Source organism: Gossypium arboreum, chromosome 4 (genome assembly GCF_025698485.1).
Source record: "Gossypium arboreum isolate Shixiya-1 chromosome 4, ASM2569848v2, whole genome shotgun sequence".
NCBI lineage: Eukaryota > Viridiplantae > Streptophyta > Magnoliopsida > Malvales > Malvaceae > Gossypium > Gossypium arboreum.
Window position 1 is genome coordinate 121,518,856 of NC_069073.1, and position 27,515 is coordinate 121,546,370.

The 27,515-nt window shown below is 34.3% G+C and overlaps 1 protein-coding gene across 1 annotated transcript; it reads left to right on the top strand.

Moving 5' to 3' along the window:
• The first annotated feature begins 20,525 nt into the window (after positions 1–20,525).
• Positions 20,526–22,823, top strand: LOC108459145 (ankyrin repeat-containing protein ITN1-like). The gene is made up of 4 exons (XM_017758503.2): positions 20,526–20,717; positions 20,802–21,596; positions 21,691–22,151; positions 22,265–22,823. The coding sequence occupies exons 2-4, from the start codon at positions 20,822–20,824 to the stop codon at positions 22,793–22,795; spliced, it is 1,767 nt and encodes a 588-aa protein (XP_017613992.2). The 5' UTR covers positions 20,526–20,717; positions 20,802–20,821; the 3' UTR covers positions 22,796–22,823.
• Positions 22,824–27,515: the final 4,692 nt, after the last annotated feature.

A 27,515-nucleotide genomic window follows, 5' to 3' on the forward strand; every position in this document is an offset into this window, starting at 1 on the left:
TTTCTCGCAATATGAATTGACTCTTTAAAACTAAACATTAAAAACAGAAATTGAAAATAGCTCAGCACGTGAGCCAAGGCTCAACTCACTTCTCGCAATATGAGTTGATTTTTGAAAACAGAATTTGCAAAACAGATTTTGAAAATACCTCAGCATGTGACCCAAGGCTCAACTCACCTCTCGCAATATGAGTTGATTTTTGAAAAATATAAATTGAAAAAAAAAAGAAATTGAAAATATCTCAGCGTGTCTTGAGGCTCAACCCATCTCTCGCAATATGAGTTGATTTTTTTTGAAAAGCAGAATTTGAAAATACCTCAGCTTGTGAGCCGAGGCTCAACTCACCTTTCGCAATATGAGTTGATTTGAAAAGCAGAAATTGAAAATACCTCAGCGTGCCCTGAGGCTCAACTCACCTCTCGCAATATGAGTTGATTTTTGAAAAGCATAAATTGAAAATACCTTGGCGTGTGAGCCAAGGCTTAACTCACCTCTCGTAATATGAGTTGTTTTTTGAAAACAGAAATAAAAACATCAAAATACCAAAAGATGTCATCTGGTGGAACTCAGGTGTCTCTTCTTTTGATTCAGTACAACTATCACCACATCCTCTTGCTCTACTGGAGTACCTGTATATGTCATACATGATATTATCATGATATGCATATGTTGTCTTAAATGCCTTTATGCCTACATGATTTTGCTATGTGCCTCAGGCATGTTTGTCGTATGTCCTTTTTCGTCACAATTTTTGATGATCTACATGCATTGCTTTGACTCTTGACTTTCTCTTCAGGCCCTGTACCCGTCCTCAAGCTTCACGAATAATTTGTGTTTCTCAGATATCACTCTTTTACCCCTGGTTGAACTTTGTCCGTGTGTTGAGGCTCTTGTACTTATCAAATTCTTATCCGGGTAATGCTTAACATTTTTTTTGTTTAGAGTATGTCATTTCACTATTTATCATGTAAATGAACCACATAATGAAATGCATGAAAATGGTCAGGTAGGGACAAAAGGATACCTCACATTTATTCATTTCAAATGTAGCAAACAAAGAAAGTTAATCAATGATAGTAAAAAATGTCATAAAGAGAAAGGGGGTCGTATTTCAACAAATACAAATGCTCTAGATATTCAATGCATGAACTCTTCCACGTTCCTCAATCAAGAATCTTTTCGAGCATGGCTCCTTACGTAGAAGATTTCGAGCTTTCAGAAGTGCTTCAAATACTGTAGTCTCTCTGTTTGACCCACCGTTCAAAACGCCTTGCTTTTTAAGCCAGTGCTTGCTTCATTAGAATGCCCTTTCGGGTTTTCATCCTAATCTTTTGTGTTAATCAAGACGCCATTTTCGGGTTTTCACCTTGATCCCTTTTTTTTTAAGATGCTTTTTTTGGGGTTTTCATCTTGATTTTCCTTTTTTAAGCATAATATTTCTTCACAGCATCTGAATTCACTGGATTCGGTAACTCCTTCCTATCCATCTCAGTGAGAATCAAAGCTCCACCCGAGAATACCTTTTTTACGACGTATGGTCCTTCCCAATTTGGTGCCCATTTTCCTCGCAGGTCTTTTTGTATTGGGAGAATCTTTCTCAGCACGAGTTCACCTTCATGGAATTCTCTTGGCCGTACTTTCTTATCTGAGCTACGATCATTCTCTTTTGGTACATCTGCCCATGACAAATTGCCTTCAGACGTTTTTCTTCGATAAGGTTTAACTGGTCATATCGAGCTCGAACCCATTCTACTTCCTCTAATTTTGACTCCATTAAGACTCGTAGAGAAGGGATCTCAACTTCGATAGGTAGCACAGCTTCCATTCCATAGACGAGAGAGAAAGGAGTTGCTCCTGTAGATGTCCGCACAGATGTGCGATATGCATACAAAGCAAATGGTAGCTTCTCGTGCCAGTCTTTATATGTCTCGGTCATTTTCCCAATGATCTTCTTAATATTTTGGTTCGCTGCTTCAATAGCTCCGTTCATCTTTCGGCGATCGGGCCAGGAGTTATGATGCTTTATTTGGAATTGCTCACACACTTCTTTCATCATCTTGTTGTTCAAATTCAAGGCGCTATCTGAAATGATTCTTTCAGGCAAACCATATCGACAAATGATTTCCTTTTTCAAAAACCTACAAATTGCAGTCTTCGTCACATTGGCAAACGATGCGGCTTCTATCCATTTTGTGAAGTAATCAATAACCACAAAAATGAATTGGTGTCCATTAGAAGCTTTTGGGGAAATTGGCCCTATAACATCCATGCCCCACATAGAAAAAGGCCACGGAGAAGTCATGACGTGAAGGGGCAAAGGGGCTACATAAATTTTATCACCATAAATTTGACATTTGTGGCATTTTCGTACAAAACTAATGCAGTCACTTTCCATCGTCAACCAGTAATAACCGAGTCTCATAATCTTCTTGGCCGTAGTGAAACCATTGGCATGTGTCCCACAGATTCCCTCATGGACATCTTCAAGTATTTTTCTGGCTTCAAAAACATCTACGCATATCAAGAGCACTTGATCTTTTCCCCTTTTGTACAGGATGTCCCCATCAAGAACGAATCCCGCTGCCATTCTTCTGATTGTTCTTTTGTCGTTCTTATTTGCTTGTTCGGGATACTTTTGATTCTTGATATATTCTAAGACATCATGGAACTATGGCCATCCATCTGCCTCTTTTTCAATGCTAAAACAATGTGCAGGGACTTCATATATGCTCATTTGAAAAGGCATTATTTCTATTTCTCTATTTGCTTTGAACATTGAAGCCAAAGTGGCCAGGGCATCAGCCAATTGGTTTTCTTCTCGTGGGAGGTAATTAAAAGTTATTTCTTTAAATTCTTTAATCAGCTCTGCCACTAGATCACTATATTTAACCAATTTCGGATCCCTCACTTCCCAATCTCCATGGATTTGGTAAATCACCAAGGCTGAGTCTCCGTATACTTTTAAAGTTTAGATGTTTCGTTCCATTGCTGCACGAAGTCCCATGATACAAGCCTCATATTCTGCTATGTTATTGGTACAGAAGAAGTTCAGCCTGGCAGTGAGTGGGTAATGGTTCCCTTCTGGCAATACTAAAACTGCTCCAATCCCATGCCCCAATGCGTTTTATCCACCATCAAAGCTCATCTTTCATGATTTCTTTTTTTGATGACTCGCCCTCTTTTTCTGTAATGCACATCAAGTCTTCATCAGGGAAATCAAACCTCAATGGCTCGTATTCATCCATTGTTCGGGTTGCTAAGAAGTCAGCTATTGCACTCCCTTTTATCGATTTCTGACTTACATAGGCAATGTCGTACTCCGATAGTAAGATCTGCCATCGTGCCATTCTTCCTGAGAGTGAAGGTGATTCCATTATGTACTTTATTGGGTCCAGCTTTGAAATTAACCATGTCGTATGATACAACATGTATTGCCTGAGTCTCCGAGCTACCCAAACCAAAGCGCAACAGTATTTTTCAATGGACGAATACTTTGCCTCATATTCAGTGAACTTTTTGCTGAGGTAGTAGATCACCTTTTCTTTCTTTCCTGACTCGTTGTGTTGCCCCAGTACGCAACCTATTGAATTTTCGAACACAGTCAAATACAATATCAATGGTCTTCCCGGAGTTGGCGGTACTAGGACTAGAGGACAAGACAAATATTACTTTATCTTATCAAAGGCCATCTGGCATTCCTCATTCCATTCTTTCGGGTTATGTTTACGAAGAAGCCGAAAGATTGGGTCGCATTGGTTGGTAAGTTGAGCGATGAATCGGACAATGTAGTTTAATCTCCCTAAAAATCCTCTGACTTCCTTTTTGCGTGCGCGGAGGTGGTAGCTCTTGAATGGCTTTTATTTTATCTGGATCAACCTCGATACCTCTTTGACTGACAATGAAGCCTAGCAACTTTCCTGAGGTTGCCCCAAACGTACACTTGGCTGGATTAAGCTTTAGCTGGAACTTTCTCAGTCTCTCGAACAACTTCTTGAGGTTCACTACATGCTCTTCTTCCCCTCGGGATTTAGCAATCATATCGTCAATGTAGACCTCTATTTTTTTATGCATCATGTCATGGAATAACGTCACCATAGCCCTCTGATATGTTGCCCCAGCGTTTTTTAACCCAAATGGCATCACCTTGTAGCAGAACGTTCCCCACATTGTCACGAATGTAGTTTTCTCCATATTCTCAGGGGCCATCTTGATCTGATTATACCCCGAGAATCCATCCATGAAAGAAAACAATGAATGTTTTGCTGTGTTATCTACCAACGTATCAATTTGTGGTAAGGGAAAATTATCTTTAGGACTTGCTCGATTCAGGTCACGATAATCCACGCACATTCGTACTTTGCCGTCTTTCTTTGGTACCGGGACTATGTTGGCCACCCATTCTGGATATTTGGAGGCTTGTAAGAAGCCAGCATCAAATTGCTTCTTAACTTCCTCTTTTATTTTCAACAACATCTCAGGTCTCATCTGTCTTAGCTTTTGCTGAATGGGTTTGCATTCTGGTTTTAATGGGAGTTTATGGACCACTACATCTTCATCCAATCCTGGCATGTCCTGATATGACCATGCAAATACATCTTTGTACTCGCGGAGCAAAGCAATCAAATTATGCCTGGTGCCCCCTGAAATAGAGGTCCCAATCTTCACTTCTTGCTTCCTTTCTTCAGTTCCCAAATTTATTGTTTCAACAGATTCTTGATGAGGCAAAATCTGTTTATCCTCTTGTTCCACCATTCTTAGCAAGTCAGGAGACGAGACATAGTCTTTAGCATTTTCTTCGGCTTCGAATTCTCCTAAACAAACAGCCTTCTCAAAATCGATTTCAGGACTCTTAACGGGTTGGTTCATACTGTTGACATCTGAGCACCTGAAAGTTGAATGGAAAATGAAACTATAGAGGGGTATCCAAGTATTGGAACCAACAAACAAAATGTTATGGCATGGCATAAATGTAAGGATAGGCTATGAAATGAGAAAATGATTATGAAATTAGTGATAATACGAAAGATCATGACAAAATGCATCTTCATTGATTTTTATTTGAATGATAAAGAGCGAATGTAAGCTCTTACAAAAGAATTCTATTATATCTAAGGACACAATAGAATGTTAACGTTTGAGCATTACTCTGAAGATTTATAAACTACAAGAAGGTCTTCGACAGTCCAATTGTTCAACATGAAACCCGGAGGACAAGGGCGTATCCTTGAGACATCTTTACTTGCGTCAGCTCCTTTGTCAATGACATTTACACTGATATTCTGAAAACCCTTTTCTATCATTAACGTTGTGCTTTGTGCATTATCCTGGCCCGGGTATATCATTCCCGCAGACGTAAATGTTCTTGACAAAGGAGGGAATTCCATGAGCTCCCATTCTGGTTCTCGGCCTAAGGTTCTCACGATCCTTCTTTTCTGATCTTTCTTTCACTGTTTTCTTTTTTGACGTGCGTCTGGCTGGAAACCTAAGCCGTATCGAGCCTTATGATGCACTAGCCTCAGAGCCCTAACTATTCCTTGTTGAAATTTTCCCAAACCTTTCCTCGCTCGGGCTTCTCTCCTCACAGTTAGCTTGATACCCATCCTGGTATTTCTCGACAATTTAGGCACGGGAATTTTGTTTCCCTCAGCGACGAATGTGGTATTGACAAACTCAAAGGATCGGAAGGAACATTCTATAGCATCTTTACTCACTTCAATGTATGGTGCGTCGATAGAAATAGATGCTACAATGTCTTCTTCTCCTTCGACAGTGACCAAACAGCCATCCATGATAAATTTCACATTTTGATGGAGGGATGATGGGATCACTCCAGCGGAATGGATCTAGGGTCTTCCCAAAAGGCAGTTATACGAAGGTGTAATGTCCATGACTTGGAACTCGACGTCATAAATGTAAGGGCCCACTTCTAGAGGGATCTCAATCTTTCCCATGACTTCGCGCCTTGTCCCATCGAATGCCCTTACCGTAGAATGACAGGGCCTTAAATAGGACAGATCCATCAAAATTCTGGAAAGCGTGGCCAAAGGCATGACGTTGAGTGCCGAGCCATTATCGATGAGCACGTTCGGTATAATGTAGCCCTTGCAGCGAGTCGTAATATGCAGTGCTTTCACTGAGCCTCTAGCATTGAGTGGTATTTTATCATCACTAAAAGAAATGAAATTATCCGCGTTTAGATTTTTCACCCATCTGTCAAGCTTCTCAACGGATATATTGTTTGCCACGTAAGCTTGATTCAACACTTTCAGCAAAGCGTTCCGATGTGGCTCCGAATTTAACAGTAGAGATAAAACTGAGATTCGTGCTGGTTGCTTATTCAATTGTTCCACCACATTGTATTCAATATGCTTGATAAATTTCAAGAACTCTTGTGCTTCATCCTCATCCATAGGCTTTTTAGTTTCTTGCACGAGTGGAATTTCCTGCTCGAATTCGGCCTCGTACATCACTGCCTTCCCTTTTTGCTTCCAGTCACTATTCTTCTTCACTGGTTCGACCTCTTTCGAATAACATCTTCCACTACGAGTGAAATGACCTACCTCCCCAACACTTCCAGTCATGGCTTTGGGTTTTTCATCTTCAGGTGTGACGATATTGATGTCGTATTTTCATGTACTGCTTTATTGTCCTTGTAGGGGAAAGGAGATGGCACCTCGATTATCACTTTTGGCTTCACCAGCTCCTTCTTCGCGTCATAATAAATTATTAACGGTCGGTCGGCGCTATACGGGAAACCTGACTATTGATGGTCAGAGGTGCATATTTCTCCTCTATCGGCCTTTTCGCCTTTATAAAAAATCTCAATCTCCTTATTGTCCATCATATTTTGCAGTAATCTCCTGAACTCCTCGCAAGACTGAATGTCGTGCCCTTCAATACCATAGAATTCGCAAAAACTTTGACTTTTTGCATTTCTTCCTTCGAATACTCTGTTAAGATGACAGAGCAACCTCTTTTCAACTAGTACCTCCCAGATTTTCTGCAAAGGTGTTCTTATTTGAGAAACCTATCTTCTACTTTGTCGTTTGTTCTCCTCTCGCACTGCGCTCACATTCCCTTCGGTGTGGTTTGGGAATGGGTTCCCAGCCGTACCGCCAGTACTATCAAATCGCAGAATACCCGCATCGATGAGTCCTTGAACTCTCCTTTTGAAGGTAAGACAGTTCTCCGTAGAGTACCCCTGGTTCCCAGCATGGTATACACAACTAGTGTTTGGATCGTACCATTTCGGGTATGAAGGCTTAAGGGGTGCCATGTAATGGGGAGATATTAATTGTTTCTCCAAGAGTTTTGGGTATAATTCCCCATACGACACAGGGATAGGAGTAAATTGTGGTCTTTCTGGATTGGCCCTTGTTGGTCTTGGTTCGTTTCTGGGTTGGCTTTGAGCGGGTACAGTGTTTTGTGGAAATGTGGTGATGGGTCTTTGGTTGTTCGTGGCGTATACGGGGTAGGAAGGAGGTGTTTCTTGGTAGTAAGGGGTTTGAGAAGGATAATAAAAATTTGGAGGTGGATAATTTTGAGGTCGAGGTTGGTTTGGATATGAATTAGGGGTATAACGGCTTCTCATTCCCACCATATGGGCTTCTTGTTCTTTTTTCTTCATTGGCGCTACCCTTCTTGAACTTTCTTGACCTTCCATTTTACCGCTCTTGACGGCATTCTCTATGAGCTCACCGGATATTACAATGTCCGCAAAGTCCTTCGTGGAACTTCCCACTAGTTTGTCATAAAACGACGCTTTTAAGGTATTGATAAAGAGGACGGTTATCTCCGTTTTTGTTAGTGGAGGTTCCACTTGGGCCGAGACGTCCCTCCATCTCTGCGCATACTATCTAAAAGTTTCTGGCGGCTTTTTCTCCATCATTTGCAAAGTCATCTGGTCTGGCACCATATCCGATACATGCTTGTACTACTCACAGAATGTTGATGCTAAGTTTTTCCAGGATCGGATCTTTTCCCTACTAAGCTGGTTGTACCACCGAAGAGCCCATCCTACTAGACTATCTTGAAAACAATGTATGAGTAGCTTATCTTCGTTCACATAGCCGGTCATCTTCCGGCAAAACATGATGAGATGCGCTTTTGGGCATCTTGTCCCATCATACTTTTCAAAATCAGACACCTTGAACTTCGGAGGTAGAATTAGATCGGGTACCAAACTGAGTTCTTTAGCACCCAGTGCGGAGAAGACTTCAGCGCCTTCTATCACCTTGAGCCTTTCCTTTAGACTCCTATATTTCTCATTTGCATCGTGATTATCTAATTTCAACCTGGCTATCTCGGTTGGATCGTCCAAATCTGGAACAAGTGGATCAGTAGGACTAGCCCCCGGGTTTGATACAAACATTCCTTGCCCTATATGAGCAGGTGGCACCGGCCATTGCTCCAGGTCTGTGGGTTCACCTTGGGTGTACCCTCTTTGTGTTGCGTGGACGTACGGCGGAGTGAATCCTGGGGGATAGAGTGGGTCTTGACTGTGATTAACTCTTGACCGAGGTTCCTCGACGTCAGGGTTCTGCATGGGTCCTTTTCCCTTAACTAAAGCTGACATCATTTCCATCATCTTGGCCATTTGATTCTTCTGTTCGAGTGATTATTCTCGAGACCTCACCATTAAGTCTCTTGTCTCTTGCTGCGACTTGGCCAACTGCTTTTGTAATTTCCTTTGGACTCTTTCTATTCTTTCGATTCTTTCATTAAATTCAGCCTCCATTGCTCTAGCTTGTCGACGCGTTCTATACGAATGACGTGGTTCCAATCTTGTGGTATTACAACTGCGAATTGTATGTTTTATCCTCAGTGAACGATTATGGGATATGCAATGAATGAATGAATGCATAAATGTCAAATGGATGTTAGTCATGAAAGAAATGCAAGGAATTGGTGTTGATTTCAAGATAGCCCCTATTTAGGCATTTCATTCATCAAAAGAGTTTATTACAAAACATTCCACCATTTTCAATTCAGCCATTACACGAACTTCCTAGCTATATCGCTATATTTCTTTACTCACTCTAAGAATTCCGATATGCTCGATCATTGGCTCGACGGGAAATGGCAACTAAGATCCACTGCTTCATCTGATAATTGTACCATGTGCATGGCCGCTTCACGGATTTTGTTGATCAAAAAGCCAAGTTGCATTTCTCTTTCTTGGAGGTCCGTTTTATAAGCGTGAGTGTCTCTATCATATTGATCATTCTTTTCTTCCAAGGCTTTTAAGAGACTATCCAGTTATTGTTGACGATCTTGCAGCATGTCTTCTAAATCCCGTATCCTCTCTTTTAGTTCTTGACGTTTAGATTGACTAGTCATTACCTCGGCAGACACAGCTTCATATTAAGCGTTCTTCTTCCTTAGCTCCATCATAGCCCGCGCAGCCTTTTCTTCTTCTTTTTTTTGCTTTTTCTTTCCAAAATTCCATCCCACCTTTGATGTTGCTTAACTCTTCTTTCCATTCCGCTGATGATTTGCCCAACCCACTATTCTTGATAGTGACTCTTAACTTCTTGTTTTCTAGATGAAGGTCCCTTAAATCATTTCTTACAACTTCAACTTCTTTTTGCACTTTCTTGGTTTTGGACTTTTCAATCTGAACGTCGATCTTCAACTGGTAATTTTCTTCTTGAAGAGCACTGAGGTCCCTTGACATCTTGGTCTTTTCGCGTTCAAACTCTTGTCTTGCCACTTCTAACTCAGACGACATTTCCTTTAAGAAGGGATTCTGAAAGGCTTAACTCATTGACGAAACTTGCTGACTATTTACCCGTCGTATCCTCCATACGTCGTAATCTTGAGTGAGAGTATCAGGGTACAGGGCCAACTCCATCAGATGAACTTCTTTCCAAGATTTTGCAACGCCTCGGACCCTCTTCATATACCCTTCACCTGCAAAAGCAAACTCGGACTGTACTAATCCTCCAGTGGCGGGTATGAATTATCGTGAAGAAAATTGCCTTTGGACTAATAGCGGGGCATATCCAACTCCTCCCCATAATCCGAGTAGTGGCACCCAGTCTTGATCTTCGACCTTGTATAGCAGAACCGAATGGCGTATCCACGGTGCTCTCCATGTTATATCCTCGGCGCGAAGGTTCTGAAAAATTGAGACCCAATATTGTTCAGTGACTTCCTTTGGCCATTCTTTCTTGAGATAAGCTTCCAACGGGGCAAATGTTTTTGAAAACATATGGAACGGTGTGCGCTCTACTTTCCAGAAGTGGCTCAAAATCCAAACATTGAGCAACTGCGGGCATCCAATGAATCGTCATTCCCCTTTCCTTCGACAACTACTTAGGGATCTGAAGGTCTCGGCTAGGATAGTTGGGACAGGGTTGATTCCTTGTTTTAACCTTTCAAAGAAATCAACCACTGCAACTTCAAGATGTCTGAGAACTTTCAGGAAGATGATCAAACCGTAAATGGCCAAGCGAATAGATTTACCCTTTTCAACATGTCGGGATAGTTCAGAACCAAATCTCGTAGGGAAGACCATGGAATGAAAATGGTTTCATTCTTCTTCTTTATCTGTTTTTTGGCCCACGCGTCAGTCATGTCTGTCAATCTCACTAACTTTTTCTTGAAGGTCATCGGCTTAGGTTCTTTCACATATACCTTATAGGGTTGTACATTATCAACACGAAGCAAAGCAGTGTACTCTTCAATAGTCGGGGTCATGTCTTTCTGATTGAAAGTAAAACATTGGTAGGCCGGATCCTAAAATCTGATCATGGCTTGAATCAAACGCTCGTCTATGTTGATAGTGATCAGGTGGGCTATATCTCCGTACCTCTCAGTGAAGATACCCCTAGTGTCTGAGTCCCACTAATTCCAAATCCGAACCAAGTCTTCAAGGTTATTTTGGAAAACATTCACAGTTACGTGCTCGGGCAGATTGGCAATACATCCCTCCACTAGACTATCCCCTTTTTCTTTCTGAGTTTTTAGATACCAGTCTCGAACTACGGTATTTTTCTCGGTTGTTTGCATAATCAACTCTTCCATTAGAAACCCGTTTTTTGGCAATGATCTCTAGTCAACACCTTCCTAATATAATGCCTATAATGCATGATGCAAAATAAAAAGAAAGACAAATACCTTGGTTAGTACAACAAATATGAATTACGGAAAATCCAAATAAAAATGTAAATGTCAAAGAAATAAAAGATGAGAGGCGTTTCTCCCATGTACTTATTTTGGTGATTATTAACAGACGGAGGTTCGGTATGGCTCTAATTGGTGGCTCGTACGGTTCACTATATGTGGTTTCGGTTCTAGATAGGTACTCGAATTGTCCTTACTGTCATCTGCTAAGATTAGTACGAAGCCTCGGTCATAGCCCATCACAGGCTCACGAGTTCAATTCGAGGGATTACATTTACTTATGCCTATGCAGAGGGACAAGTTAACTCACGAAAGCATAAGTCATATGTAACCCGAAAGTATTCACTAGCTTGTGCGGAGGGACGAGTTAACTCACGAAGGCATAGCGTTTACTTTCACTTAAACGGACGGAGCCCGGGTATAGAGCTTATGTTATGCAAAAATGCACGTGCACGGTGTGTGGGGAGAAACTCACAAACCTTTCGTTTTATTTTAAAAAAAAAACTACAAAACTAAAACCATAAACTTAGAGCTGAGAAATGAAAGATAAAACAAATTAGTAGATATTTACAACATAATGCGAATGCATGATTTTTTCGAAAACAAAACTTAAGGATCACGACTAAATATTAATTTGAACAAGGAAATTCAAAAATTTTGACAACACGCATTTAATTCGACTCGACTCTCAAAAAAAAATTTCCCCAATGGAGTCGCCAGCTGTAGCGACGTAAAAATTTTGACTTGGTTGCTAATTGTGGCGATTTAGTGAAAACTTGAGAAACTGAAATTTGAAAATAAAGAGGGGAGTCGCCACCGATCTTTTTCTTAGGTGTGATCGGACACCTAATAAATCGTCTTTTTGAAAAGAAAATTTATTCTCGAACAAAAATGAAGGCCAAGTTTGGGTCTACGTGAAAGTCAGAGTAAAGTAGGGTTCAGGAGTCGGTTACACGCGAGGAAGGTATTAGCACCCTCGCGACGCCCAAAATTGGTAACTTGTAAAACAAGTATTGTCTTAATTTTCGAAATTGCAAGTTCAAAGTAACATTGCATCTTGATCCGATCAAAACACGAGAAATTTCAAGTTTCGTTTTCTTTTGAGAAGGACATACCGTTTTAACACAAGTCGATTGATATTCACCCAACATAGTGATGAAATCGATGACTTAATGTTAAATCAGCATGTTGCCTTATTTATTGAAATTAAAATTATGAGTAAAACATTATTTAAAATAAGAATTAAGTAAATAATACAAAATGACGATGCAATTAATAATGAAATATTAAAAGCGAGAGTATTAAAACAACAATATTAATATTTACAAAAAATAGAAATGATGTACTACCAATATAATAAGAAAGATAATATATTCATAATGACAATAGAAAATAACAATATATACATAAAATATACATATACATATATATATATATATATATATATATATATATATACATGACATATAAAATGAACATATACAACATATATTAGAAATATTAATAATGAAAAATATATTATATATATATGCTAACGACACTACATGAATATGTACTTATATGTATTAAAAATATCTACATATATAATGGATGTCGAAACCATTTTCAAATCGAGTTTTGAAAAATGGGAATCAATTTTAAAAAACGAAAACGGGAGTCGCCACAAATCTTTTTAGGTGTGATTGGATCACCTTTAAAACATTTTGTTTTAAAATCATTAGTTTTAGTCCACGAAATAAAAGAATGGGTTCGGGAGTCGGTTACGTACGAGGAAGGATTAGCACCCTCGTAACGCCCAAAAATTGGTACGTAATTGATTATCAAATGTCTTTAATGTCGGAAATTTAAAAAATTTTAAGATATAATCCTCTTTAAAATACTTTGATTTTGAAAATTTGGGTTCACTCGTATCAAAACATTGCCACTAAGTTAACCTTTTGGAAATCCCTATCTCGAAACGACAAATCGTCACATCCAATAAGTTAGGACACAACGCTTTGAAATTCTAAGACAGTTGCTCGTATTTTGAAAATCTTAAAAAACTTAGAAGGGTACTTGACTATTCGAACTCAACGAGAAAAGTTGCAACCCAATAAGTTAGGGCACTACTTTTCTCGAAGCTTTCAAATACTAAGCATTGCCTTTTTTATTTTTATAAAACTTTTAAATATTGTTTTAAATGACCTTTTAGAGTGACAATTCTATATTATGAAACAAAGATATTCAAATAACGTATATTATAAAGTATTATAACACTTTATATAAATGCAATCACTATATAGAGGGTAAAATAGAATAATAAAAATAATCATGCTAAGCAAATAGGAATATACCAAAAAGAAAACATAATAAATGCACTAATAAATACAATATATCATAAATAAAACATTAAATAATATAAAAACATGGTAAATATTAATGTGTAAAATATGTATGAGTAAAATAGATGACATGCATAGCAAATGGATAAATAGAATCTACATAAAATATAAAATCCAATAATTTAATGTACACATGAATGGATTAATAAACAAAATGATGCATATAATACAATATATCAATGTACACATATAAAAATATGCATTTGAAAGTAAATTATAAAAGTCTAAGATATTACATAACATATGAAATACATAACATAACAGTAATACATTAATGCTAAAGAAAAAACAAATATTGTATAATAATAAAAACATAAGTTTTAAAATATATGTATAATATAAACAATTGATAAATAGAATGAGCATATAAAAAATGTGATATTTAATAACAAATTTAAAATATAATATATAATAAAAATATATTTATAAGAATAATAATTATATAAAAATATAAAATATATTGGTTTAGAAAATAATGTATAAAATATCAAATATGTAAAATAATTTATATTTATAATGAAATGATTATATAATATATATACATGCATAGAAAATATATATTTGAAAATAAACTATATAAAAGGTTAAATATTATGATATATAAAATACATAATCAAATGTATAAAAGATAGGAAAAATATACATATTTGAAAAATGAAGAAATTAAAAATAAAAAGAGTTGAAAAACTAAGATAGAGCGAAGAATAAAATAAAAACAAACCACGAGAGTAAGAACGCAAGAGGAGAGAAATTTGAGTGAATGCTCTTCAAGAATTCTTATTGCTTCCCAAAACTTAAGTGATTTACAATGAAGGGAGAGGCCTCTATTTATAGTTGAGCCTCCCCAAATCCAACAATGCATGATCAATTACATCAACGGTTAAGATTAAAGGATATCTACAAATTAAATCTCCAAGATTACAAAATCATATCTTCTAAGATTGTATATCATATCTAAGATTGCAATCATATCTAAGATTGTATCATATCTAAGATTGCAATCATATTTAAGATTGTATCATATCTAAGATTACATATCATTGAAGATTATATTTCCATATGAGTCAAGCTTTTAGATGGACCTTAAATCTTTTCAAGTAATGGGCCATTCCGATCGGGCCAAATTATATTTGTAATTCTGGACTGAACTTGGACTTCGTTTTTTTTTTTTGGGTTTATTATTTTAAATCTTGAAATGGGCGGGCAAAATTGAGTGTCTACAATGGACATGTACTAATAATGATAATAAGAGTAATAATAAAAAGACGCGTATATACCAAATAATACATAATAATATTAAAATAAAATAGTAAGTAACAATAGTAAAAAAATAATAAGTAAAATAATAAATAACGATATATGAAAATAATACTATATAAAAAAAGAATATATATACTGTATAATAAAATATGTGTACTAATATTAATAATAAATATAATAGGGATAAAATAAATATAATAATATATACATGGAATAGTAAAAGAAATACATAACAAATAACCTTAAAATATATATAATATTTGAAATATATGCATAATATATAAATATATATATATATATACATATAATGTAGTATTAAAATATATACACAATATATACATAATAATAATAAACTATTGATAATACTTCACAAATATATATATACTAAAATATACATGATAATGTACAAAATACAATTTTAAAGATATATATATAACGTATAAAAAATGTATATATATAATATATTACACAAGTACATTAAATACATATACGCATATAAAAGATCATACACTAATACATAATGATAATAATACCAATATTGAAATATATAAAAAGCAAATATAATAAAAATATCAAAATAAAATAATAAAATAATACCATCAATAAATATACTTGTACATATACGTACATAGCAAATATACACTATTACACATAATAAATAAATATAATAAGCCTATACAATAATAAATAACGAGAAAACAATGACAAATAATTTGAAAAAATAAAACAAGAAATTAACACAAAAGGGACTAAATCGAATATAAAACAGTAAATTAACACAAAAGGGACTAAAAGGAAATAAAGGAAGAAGGGCCCATTTGCATATGCGCTGAAAATATCAGGGGATGAAAGAGCAAACTCCCCAGGCATTTAAAATGCACAGCATTGAACGGGGTTAAATTACGAAACGCTACAAACTTTAGGGCCAATTTATAAATAAATATAAACTAAATTGTAGAACGCTTAAAAAGCGGAAGGGTCATTTGCGGAATTAGACCTTTCCGTAAAAACACGCGGATCCTAGCCCCAATGGGTCGGGCAATCGGGCTATCCCCAAAACGACGCCGTTTTGGGGCTTAAGTACAGCCCCCAAAACGACGTCGTTTCGGAGGGCTATAAATAGGCCTGTTTTCAGAAAAAAATTCATTTGTGAGGGGAAAAAAGAAAAAAAAAAGGAGAGAAGAAGAGAGAAAAAGAGAGAGGAGGAAAGGGAAGGATTACAGCGATGGGCGGTCACTTGGTCCGATCGCTGAGACCGTCGTTGCGCCAACCACCTTGTACTGATGGTAGGAAAAGGTAAAAAATCTTATTTTTTTTATTTATTATATGTTTTATATATTTATATACGTATATATATTCATATGTATAAGAAAATGAAAAAAAAGAAAAGAAAAAAAGAAATCTAAAACTCAAAATAAGGAGTGTCACCTCCTATTTCCAATTCTGATTCTTGTATTCTGATATTTACTGCTTTTAGTGTTATTGCTTTTGTATATTGGTTGTTGAAATCTGCTTAAGATTGCCGAATGTTTTTGTATTTTTTGCTTGTTGAAAAAATGCCGAACCTCTTACAATTTTTCATTTGGATTTTTATAACCCCTTTTACATCTATTTTCTATTGTTTCTGTCTTGTCTCCTTTATTGTTTGCAGGGGCAAGTTGCTGATGGAGACAATGGCGGTGGACGTGACCTTGGGCGGTGGCCGAGCAGAGTTGGTGGCGATGGGACGTTAGCGGCGCTGGTCAGATGGCAGAGGTAAGTGGGAGCTGAAAATGGGGCTAGGGTTTCGGGTAGTTGGGGTTAATGATATTGGGCTTGCTGTATTGGGTTTGGTTTGTAATGGGTTGTGGGTATTTGGGTTTTAGTGTAAATGGGTCATGTTTTGTATTGGGTTTGTGGGTTTAGGGATTGGGCTATATATGGGTAGTTAGGTTTAATTGTAATGTATTTGGGCCCGAGTAGTTTATAAACGGCCCAAAATTGGCCTATAACAATTAGTAGATGTGTTCATGGCTGGGTCAAGTCTATTGATAAATGCCAAAAGTAACATGTTTTAATATAATTCTTAATCCATTTTTAGATGATTATTCGATGTAAAATGGTGAATTTTATGCTCCTAATTCTTTAAATTCATGTTTATATACTTAGGAGAACATTTACGAGTAAAAGTAGCGAAAATTGAAAAATCGGAGTAAGTTTCAGGCGCCACACGGGCTGCAACACGGCCGTGTACTAGACCATGTCAAAATTGCAAATTGCACTTCAAACACGTGGAAAAACTTAAATTTTAGGTTTTTCGGGCATTTTAAGACCTATATATGACAAAGATAAGAAGAGAGGATAAAGCCGTCATAGAATACTCAAGAAAACAACTCGCAAAAAAAAAATTAAAACCGATACCGAAACAGATTTCCATCAATATTGAAGATCTCCTTTTAATTTCTCTGAAGTTTATTATGAGTTACTTTGTTACTTATGGTTATACTCTATTTGGGATATTTTTATTTGCTATCATGAACTAATTTTCCAAATACCTAGGGAGATGAATCTTAGGATGGATTCTGTTATTTGATTTCTATTTTTACGTAATAAATACTTGGATCTTATTTTCAATTATGTGTGCTTAATTCTTGGTTTAATATTTCTAGACTATTAATCTATGTTTGATGTGCTTAAATCAGAGAGGAATAAATCCTATTTAAGAGTAGATCTAGCATAATTAAGTGGAGTTGCATGCAAACTTAGAAATAAGATCTAGCGTAATTGAGTGGAGTTGCATGTAATCTTAGAAATAGGACGACATAAATCTATCGGATTAGAGTCAAATCTAATAGAGGGATCCATAAATCGAGTTAATGTGCCAGTAAGGATTTTATTAGAAAGAAATTTTAATTAATCAACCTAGAGTTAGTTACTCTTAATCTTAAAGGGATATATTAACATAATTTAGGAATTTCTACGGATCAAGATACTAAGTGAAGAAATTGCGTAATTTAGATTGATAATGATGAGATAAAATCTAGGTGAATACTAAGTAACAATCAGATAAGACATTAGGTAAAATTTTAAATTATTAATAATTTTTTCTGTTTCAAGTTAATAGATGGATAAGAATTTAACCATCATTAATTAAAATTAAATGGCAATTAGAATAAATAAATGTAGTGAAATTAATATAATGAGTTCCAACAATTCCTCCATGGAAGAAATAAATATTAATGTTTTAAATAAATGTAGCCAAAATAATATAATGATGTCCAGCAACCTGTTCTGGGAAGTAATAAATATTAATATTTTAAATAAATGTAGCCAAAATAATATAATGAGGTCTAACAACTCGTCCTTAAAAGAAATAAATATTGATATTTTGATGTTTTTGTTTTTATTTTCTATATTTTTATAAAAATTATAAAATATATAAGCAATTTGAATTTAAGTCACCATGAATTCAACAATCTTAAATTTGTCATTCTAACCACTTTATTTATTTTCTTATAAACATCCACGTAAAAAAATTTCAAAATATCCATGAAAACAAGTCTAATGAGTAATCTTTCATATTCTGTAAGCTTATTAAAAGGTAAACCCTTAAATATAGGTTAATTTATGTATATATGCTGAAAAAAAAGCGTTAAATAAGAAACTATGTTGAAATCTTAGAAATTTATTGATCTATACTATTTTTGAAGAAAGAAAGGAAAATGTGCCAGCGCCCTTCTAACCCTGCAGAGGCGTATTTAGGGGGCTGTTAGAGGCCTCGATCCCTTTAAAATGGAAAAATTTTTATTGAGGCCCTTTAGAAATTTTAAAAATTAAAATTAGTAAAGGTAAAATTACACTTTACCCCTTTAGAAATGATAAAAAATTGATTTAATCTTTTAAAAATTTATAAATATATAGGCTATTAAAATTTAAAATTTAATTTCAGCCCTTAAAAAAATTTCATGGTTTCACCTTTGCAAATCTGGGTCCTAGACAATTGCATTCTTAAACAACCCTAGGATCGAGTCTATTAAAGTTGGGAAGATAATTTAATTCCAAAATTAGATTCAAAAGGAATGTTTTAATCCATTCAGTGTCAAAAAGTTGGAAAAATTAGATTTAATGGTTTGAACAAAATTAGATGTCTACAAAGACGAAACATAAAGGATTCCTTTAATGGTGGGGTCTGAGTTGGGTTATGCTTATCTTGGTTGAAGAATTTCTTCGTTCTTAAAAGTATACATTATCAATGCTTGGAACAAAATTAAGCATGTATAAAGCTCAAACATGAAGGCCCCCATGATACAACAGTTATTGCCTGAATGACAATCAAATTATAAATTTTCCTTTAATGCGCGAGTCAACCGGAAAGCATTAATTCTGGAATCAACTTTCTGCAAATTATCAAGTAGTTTTGAAAAATCAGCAAACTTTGAAGTTCATGTGATCTCAATATATAAATTTAAAATTTAATCTCTATATTTTATTTTTAAAAATTAACTTTTTATTTTTGAGATTCAAAATTCAGGCTTAACTGTTAATATCGTTAAAATTATTTTAATTACTGCATTTTAATTTCTAATATAATTTGATCCTTCAGTTTTATAATGTTATTGATTAGTCTAAATAGTTAATATCATTAATTTTTGATTAAAACATTACACGGCTGTATATAATTTGAATACCTTAAGAGTTTTAGAGACCAATATAAATAGGGTTTTTAGTTCTTTTAGGTTTGCCTTACTTTTTTATATTATAAAAATGATCAAATTTTAATTTTAGCTCTTACGATGTTGACATTTGGGATTTAATCTATATACCTTATTTTTTTACATAATTTGATCTTTCTACTTTTATAATTTCATTATTTAATCTAAATATTTAATATTGTTAATTATTTAAATCAAAATATTAATGTCAATTTTTCTTAGGAATATTGTTCCAACAAAAAAAAATTTATCATGATGAGTTCAAATGATTGTTTTGAAGAAAAAGTATTTGTCTACTTTCGGGTGTTTATCTTTTGGTTTATCTTAATTGCTAAACTTTTGGTTTTATTGTTTTTAGTTTATCTTTAGCAACTTTGTTTTAGGGCCATTTGTTTTCCATTTTGTTACAATTAAGTCATCAAGTAATAATATTTGAGGTAAGTTATACAAATAATCATTCAATTATTAACGTATTATTATTTTGTCACTTAGATTTTTTTAAAAATTCTATTTTAATAACTAACGTTATCGACATTTGATATTTTGGTCACTCCTACGCTAAATCATTAAAAGAATGCTGATGCAATCTTTTCTTATTGGCATAATAATAAATTTATCTCTTCAATGTCTATAGATTCTATTAATTTGGTCCTAATTCTAAAAGAAAAAATTTAACCCTTAACTTTATACATTATATCAATTTAGTCTCTATTCTTTAAAAAATTAAACAGAACTTTTAAAAAATTATTTATTTATTTATAAAAATACATATAAAATTATAAAATGATATAAAAATACAAATAAAAACCTTGGTCTAATTTATCATTTGTTTTGTTGAAAATGTGGTAAATCTTAGGGATTTTCATGGTAAATCTTAGGGATTTTCATTGTTGGAAGGGTGAAAAGAAAATCTAGGGTTTAGTCTAAATGACTCAATAATAACTAACATCATCAAATTTAGTGTGTAAAAATTTTCTCAGCTACCAAACAGTGTCTTGGAAAAAAAAAAACACAGGGCAGCATTGACTTACCACAAAGAGCTGTCCACCCCATTTTATTCCATTCTTTTTCTTCAATTCTTCTCCTTCTTTGCAGTTTCATTAAAACCAAATTTCACCATAAATAACTCCTACTTTATTGACCTGACCTCTAAACCTTTATATTACTATTACTAAAGTGTTCAAGTATATATAGCTGCCATTTGTAGGTGACTTGAATGAAGGATATGCAAGCAAGTAACAAACAGATACGGCATTTGGTAAATTTCTGAATTTGCAATATTTTTTTCTTGAGCTTGGAATGTTTCAAGCTAATTAATTTAATTTTGTTTGGTGTTATCCAGGAAGAAATAGATCAACAAAAATGGGACCTGAGGAGCCTGAAGAGAACATCACTCACATGGATGTTTCGCTGTATACGGCAGCAGCTGAAGGCAACATTGAAGTATTCAATAATAAGCAGGGGCTTAAGCTTGATTCGCTAAAGACCCGAAACCGTGACAGCGTGCTGCATGTTAACTTGGCAACCGAGGAGATTGCTGCCTGGCTTTTTAACAGATTTAGCTCAATACTCAACTTCCTCCCTGTACTATATGAATTCTTCCCCGTAGAATATGTACCATTCTATCGGTCTTTGAGTATTTTCATTACTATGATAAGAGGAGAAAAAAGATCAGATTTTATCGAAAAAATTCTCAGCAAGTGTCCGTCACTGCTACTCGAAAAGAATGCTAAAGGTCAAACTCCTTTGCACGTTGCAGCAAGGAATGGACATTCTGCTATTGTGAAACTTCTAATCAAGTACTGCCCAAAAGCTAGAGAGGGAGATTTAGAGCTGGGAATGGATCAAGTAAGTGCAGTGAGGGAGATGCTGAGGATTACGGATCAGGAATCCAACACGGCTTTACATGAAGCAGCAGGGTGTGGCAATGTGGAAGTGGTAAAAGCATTGTTGGAGTTTGAAGACCCTGATTTTCCGTATTCTGCCAACAAAAAACAGGAGACTCCACTTTACATAGCAGCTAAGAGAGGAGACGGAGGCGTGCTGAGAGTACTATTAGATAAATCGACATCAACAGCTCATGGCGGCCCCCACGGTAGAACAGTTTTGCATGCAGCAGCTATGGTTAAAAATGCAGGTATGTTGTTGAGTTAGTTGCATTTTTTATTTATTTAAATTTTGAAATAAATAAAGAACAGGTCTATTGACATTTTTTTTTTGCTTGGATACAGAGGAGGCAATAAGGGTAATATTAGAGAAGAAGAGGAATTTGACAAGTGCAAAAGATGAAGATGGACACACCCCTCTTCATTATGCTGCACACTTGGGTTTCAAGTCTGTAGTGGAAGAACTGTTAAAATGGGATGTATCAGTTGCCTATATAGGTGATAGAAAGAGGGGGTTGACACCCGTTCTTATGGCAGCCAGGCAAGGTTATCTTGAAACAGTTTCAAAGATTCTCTCTTTATGTCTAGATTGCTGCGAAAATGTGGACAACAAAAGTTTGAATTTACTTCATTATCTGGCTTTTAGAGGCTCTGCCTCTCCATTAGGACGTTCTCTTTTCAAGCGTGGTAGCATTGAGATTGTATACAAATTACTTAGAAATCTAATGGAGATGGAAGGTGCTTTTGGAATGACACCTCAAGAAGTTTATAGTGTACTTCGATCTGAGAAACATCATCAGAAGCAGGTGTGTAAATATATATTGCATTTCCATGGCTATGGTTTTAATAATATTTAAATTTTGAATTAACATATTTAATAAACCTACAATACGATCGACTAATGTGGCTAGCATGGCAGAAGCAAATCAAAGAATTTTTGGGAGAAATTGAGAATGATCAAGTGGCGGACCAACTAGTTATTCGATTTGGCGTACGAAATATTTGTAAAGAAAGCTTGGAGAAGACAAAAAATGCTCATTTAGTAGTGGCAGCACTTATAGCCACCGTCGCATTCGCAGCAGCAATAACTGTTCCAGGTGGTTTGCAAAGTGAAAAAGGGTCAGAGCAAGGAACTCCCCTTTTGATTGATGAGGCAGCCTTTAAAGCATTTGTTGTAACAAATGCAATGGCCTTTATTTTCTCTGTTTCTGCCCTCACCACCCACTTTGGGGTTTTGGATAATCTATTATCACGATTTAGTTTTTGGCGTGAAACAGTTTTATATCGAACTTGGTCTGTTTCTGGGATCCTTGGCTATGCAACGGTTGCGATGATGATTGCTTTCAGCACAGGTAGTTATGTAGTCTTAAAACCTTCCCACGAACTTGCCATTGTTTCTTATTTCATCTGGCCTGTCTTTTTTTTCTGTATGTGGCTAATTTTGAATTGAATCCTACAATACATAAGTAAAATATAAATATGATAATATTACTTTTCATCTATTACAATGTTGTTCCAATTTCTAGTGCTAATGTTACCTCAATCAACATTACTTTATTATTATTATTTTTGTGATATTTCTAATAGTGTTAACGATCTCCATTTTATTGAAATCAATATAATGTTATTAGTTGATAGATATACAATTTTAAAAAGATAAAAAAAACATAATTTATGTAAAGTAAGATTTATTAAATATCAAAGAATAATAAAGATGTTCCAACTAATTTTTGTTATAATTAAAATTAATTTTATGCATTATTGAAAAATATGAGAATTTTAAATTTACTACTAATTTTTTTGGCCACATGTGATCATACACCTATAAAATCATATTTTAAATAGAGGTCTTTTTCTTTATTTGCAAGCACTTGATCCCATTTTATCTCACTCAAACTTATTAAATATACTTGAAGGGCATTTACTCAAACACTTGTTTTGCTTTGTTTTCTTGTGACTTTTTTGTTCTCGTTTTCTTTTTGAGTTGCTTTTATTTTATTTTAGTGCATTTGAGAATTGTTCTTTAAAATTTTCGTATTTTCGAGAATAATGTTGACCTAAACAAATTTGAAACAAATAAATTGCTTAACACTATATGATTTATCATACTAAAATATAAATCCCGTGACACATACGTGTTGAGAGACGAATTGTTTCATTGATGGCCTAGCAAAGATGGGAGCTTCTTGTCTACAAATATTTTGCTCTTCGGTTTGATTTTTTGGGGGGATATTAGCTTCACGTCAAAGATATTATTTTTTCGACAATTTTTTAAATATTAAATCTCATTTATTATAGAAAAAGAAGATACCAAACATGTTTTTTCATTTTTTTTGGATTAATATACCATTTGGTCTTTAAGTTTAGTTTTAATGTTCAATTTAATACTCAAGCCAAATGACTTCATATGACCTAATAAATATTTTACGTGTGTACTATGGTTAAAAAAATAAGTGATATAATTGAAACAAAAAAAAAGTTTAGGTATTACATAAAACATTGAAGTTAAATTTAGGAACTTAATTACGATAAAAAAGAATTCAAGCAGCGAATTGAACATTAAAATTAAACTCATGTACTAAATTAAGAAAAAAAAATCTCAAGTACATTAACTTTCTCTTAAATCTTCTCACTGAATAAAGCAAAAGCTGTGGTTTGCAAACAGAATAAATGGTGTGAATAAAAAATGTAGCGAAAGAAGAATTAAAGGGAAATGGTAGCTCCATCTTCTTTTTCCTTTTATACTTGGAGCACTTTTTTTTTTATTATATTGATTTCTTTTACAATGTTAAATAACTTCATGTGGACGGGTAAAGTTAGAAAATCTTTTCAGGAGAAAAATTAAATTGTAATTTTTAATAAGAATTAAATTAATTTTTATTATTTTAGAAAGGTTAAAATATAATTTTATCTTTATTAATTTATGTAAGCATGTTTCAAAGAATATGATTTATTAAAATTAAATCTATAAAGGTTACTAAAAGTTACTATAAACTTTTTATTATTTCCTTAAAATAAATAAATTGGTCATAATCCGCTTTTTCAGTTATATATAAATATTATATACATACTTTTCATTAAAAATTCATGGTGATAAATTTCTAGAATAATCACTTTTGTTTACTTCAGGTTATATTTTAGTCACTTATATTAATGTGTTGTAATATTTTAGTCATTGAGCTATTAATTGCCATTAACGGTGTAACGGTAAGTTGACATGGCATGTTAAATCATCATTTCAAATAAAAATTTTAGATTAAATTATACAATTGGTCCTCATATTTTTTCGTTTTGAGAAATTTAAATTTTTTTCTTTTATGTTCTTTTAACTTTTCTTTCTTTTTTTCATTTTCTTCTGCTTCCCACTCTATTTTCCTCCCTTGTCCATATCTTTTAATGTAGTTTTTCTTTATTTTCCATTTGTTAACATTTTTTTATGTTTATGAAAAAAGAATGGGCGAAAGCTAAAACCAAAATAAAGCTTGCTTCTCATATTCTCACCCCACGATTACAAACCCTCATTGTCCATCATCGCTTTAACGGACCGATTTGGATATTTCAATGACCACCTTATCTAACTTACCTACAACATTCTCGTCTTTTCGAAACTACGTTATTTCACAAATTCTTCAAATGAGCTCTACACTCTCAATGACTAGACCGATCACCATACAAAACTTACTCTCAATTTTACTTAAACCAGTTTGGTTTCACGCTCCCTTCCTCTCTTCGGTTCATCCATGCTCGACTTCCAATCAAGTTGTTTGGGAATATCGAAGAAGGTTATCCTCTTCTTTATCGTATTACATCATGATAATACATATATAATCACATGTATGTGTGGTTAAAGACCACTTGGATTTTTTATTTGTACTCGGAAATCCTAATTCAAAATTCAAATATAAATGTATAATAATTCGATAGATAAGATTTTTTTTTTCTTTTTTAAAGCAGCAAAACAAAATATATCCCTTTTCGCTTGAGAATTTCCCTAAAAATATTAAATTATTATTCATTATTTGATTGTTATAAGATATAAGACCAAAAAGAAGGAATGGAAAACGTTTTTTCTTTCTTAAATCTTCTCATTTAATAAAGCAAAAGTTATGGTTTGCAAAGAGAATAAATGGTGTGAAGAAAAATGTAGGGAAAGAAGAATAAAAGGGAAATTGTAACTCCATCTTTTTCCTTTATACTTCGAGCAATTTTGTATTATATTGATTTCTTTTAAAGAAAAACAATTGTATGGGTTTATTTGTGTTACAATTACAAGTTAAAAGTTCCATATAAATAAATTCTCTAATTTCATTAAGAAAGTAAATAAAATTAAATTTTTAAGTGATTTGAGGTGGTAAAGTTCACAATATTTTATTCAAAACAATTAAATAAGAATAAAAAAAATAAAAAATTCACACACCAAAATTTTTTGAAGGTACTAAAGTTAAATTTTCATGTTAAGCGATTTAATTGTGTTATGATACTTGTTATTATCGACCCACAATTTAAATGGGTTTGGGTCAGATTCTACACGATTTGCATGTTGAGCTCGTATACTAAGCACACAAATTGAGCTCGCGTATCGAGCTCGCATGATGCTAGGTGTTCGCAGGAGGAGCACTTACACTCTCCTGCAAGGTCATACGTGAGATCGCGCATGTAACTGCATAAACATGTGTTAATTCTAGGATAGGGTACATGTTGGCATGCATAGAACCTATCTAGAATATCACATCAAAAAATAGTGACCATATCATATAAATACACAACCTCACCATCTAAAGAGGACAGAGAAAAATACTCAACAAATTATAATATTTGAATTATCATGGTATAATTTAATTATGCTTATTAATTATTATTTAATAAATTATAGAATTTATCTAATAAAAACATAGAGAAATTATATTCATATGATAACGCATGTTATTAGTAATAGCATTGTTGGTATTATGCTATGCTAAGTTATTCAAGAAAGGAATTATACATACCATGATGTTACTTGAGTATTAGTTCAGTTGGCATTAGTATTGTTACTAATATAAGAGGATGTGAGTTTGAGCGTCTTGGAACACATTTATGCTCTTATTTAATAGTTCAGAAAGGATTATAGGTAACACATTTATCCTCCTATAGTATATCAATGTTTTAGTAAGGAAATGACCTTATTTATATAACATTGGTAGTTTAAGGATGTAATTAAAATATTTTAAAGTTTGAGGACCAATTTAGATTGAGTATCATAGTTTGGTGATGTCTGGTGCAATTAACTCAAATTAAGTAGACAAATATGTTAAAAAAAATTGAAAAAAAATCACTAATAGTTAAAAAAAAAAAGTCAAATATTGATTATTAATGATGTATATTTTTATATCTATTGATTGAATTCTATAAATTTTGTTAAAGCTATATTTAATGGGTATGCCACAAGGGCATGTAGGTTTCATGTGGGCCACACGAGTAAGGCCATTCTGGACATGTGGGGCCACACGGGCATGTGGGCCCAGAATTCTAAAATTTTCCCCAGAGTCGCACGGGTCGTTCCGATTGACTGTGGACCTACTGTCGGTTCGGTAAGGACTAACCAAACCCTATTACATGTGATCTGATACTCTAATAGTCTGATTTGAGTAGGAAACTGATATGTATGCTTGACTGTACTGTTAAGTATGTATTTATCTGTATATGAGCATGTTAAGTATGTTTATTTTGTTATTTTTGGCATCTGTATTCTGTATCTGTGTTTGGGGTGGGATTTGTATATGTGGAGGAAGTAATCTGTACAGAGACCTTGCGCCTATTCTGGCAGCTTGACTGCATATTATCTGTTATGTGTCCTATCGACATTATATAGTGCGTAGGGATGGGTGGGAGAATTTAACCCCACATGGTGTGATGGGATGGTCGGAGATGTTGTGTAGAGGATGGGGGTAGGATTTTGTATACCTGTTCTATGCATCTGATTCTGATATCTGTTTCTGTTATGGACTTAGGTCCAAATTTATATCTGATGGTTTATGAAAATCTGTATATGTTGCTTGACTACCTCTGTTGGGTTACACATTGAGTTTACGAAAACTCACATTTGTTTGTCTGTTCTGTTCACGTAATCTACAGGCATAGGCGGGTTGGTGTGGCGGACGCTCAGCGGTGACCACTTGACGCGAAACTGT

What these genes read in the sequence shown, in the direction of transcription:
- LOC108459145 (XM_017758503.2), top strand. Translation starts at nt 20,822, where the DNA reads ATGGGACCTGAGGAGCCTGAAGAGAACATCACTCACATGGATGTTTCG. An exon ending in AGCTATGGTTAAAAATGCAG is followed by an intron (nt 21,597 to 21,690) that starts GTATGTTGTTGA and finishes GCTTGGATACAG; the next exon opens with AGGAGGCAATAAGGGTAATA. An exon ending in AGAAACATCATCAGAAGCAG is followed by an intron (nt 22,152 to 22,264) that starts GTGTGTAAATAT and finishes CTAGCATGGCAG; the next exon opens with AAGCAAATCAAAGAATTTTT.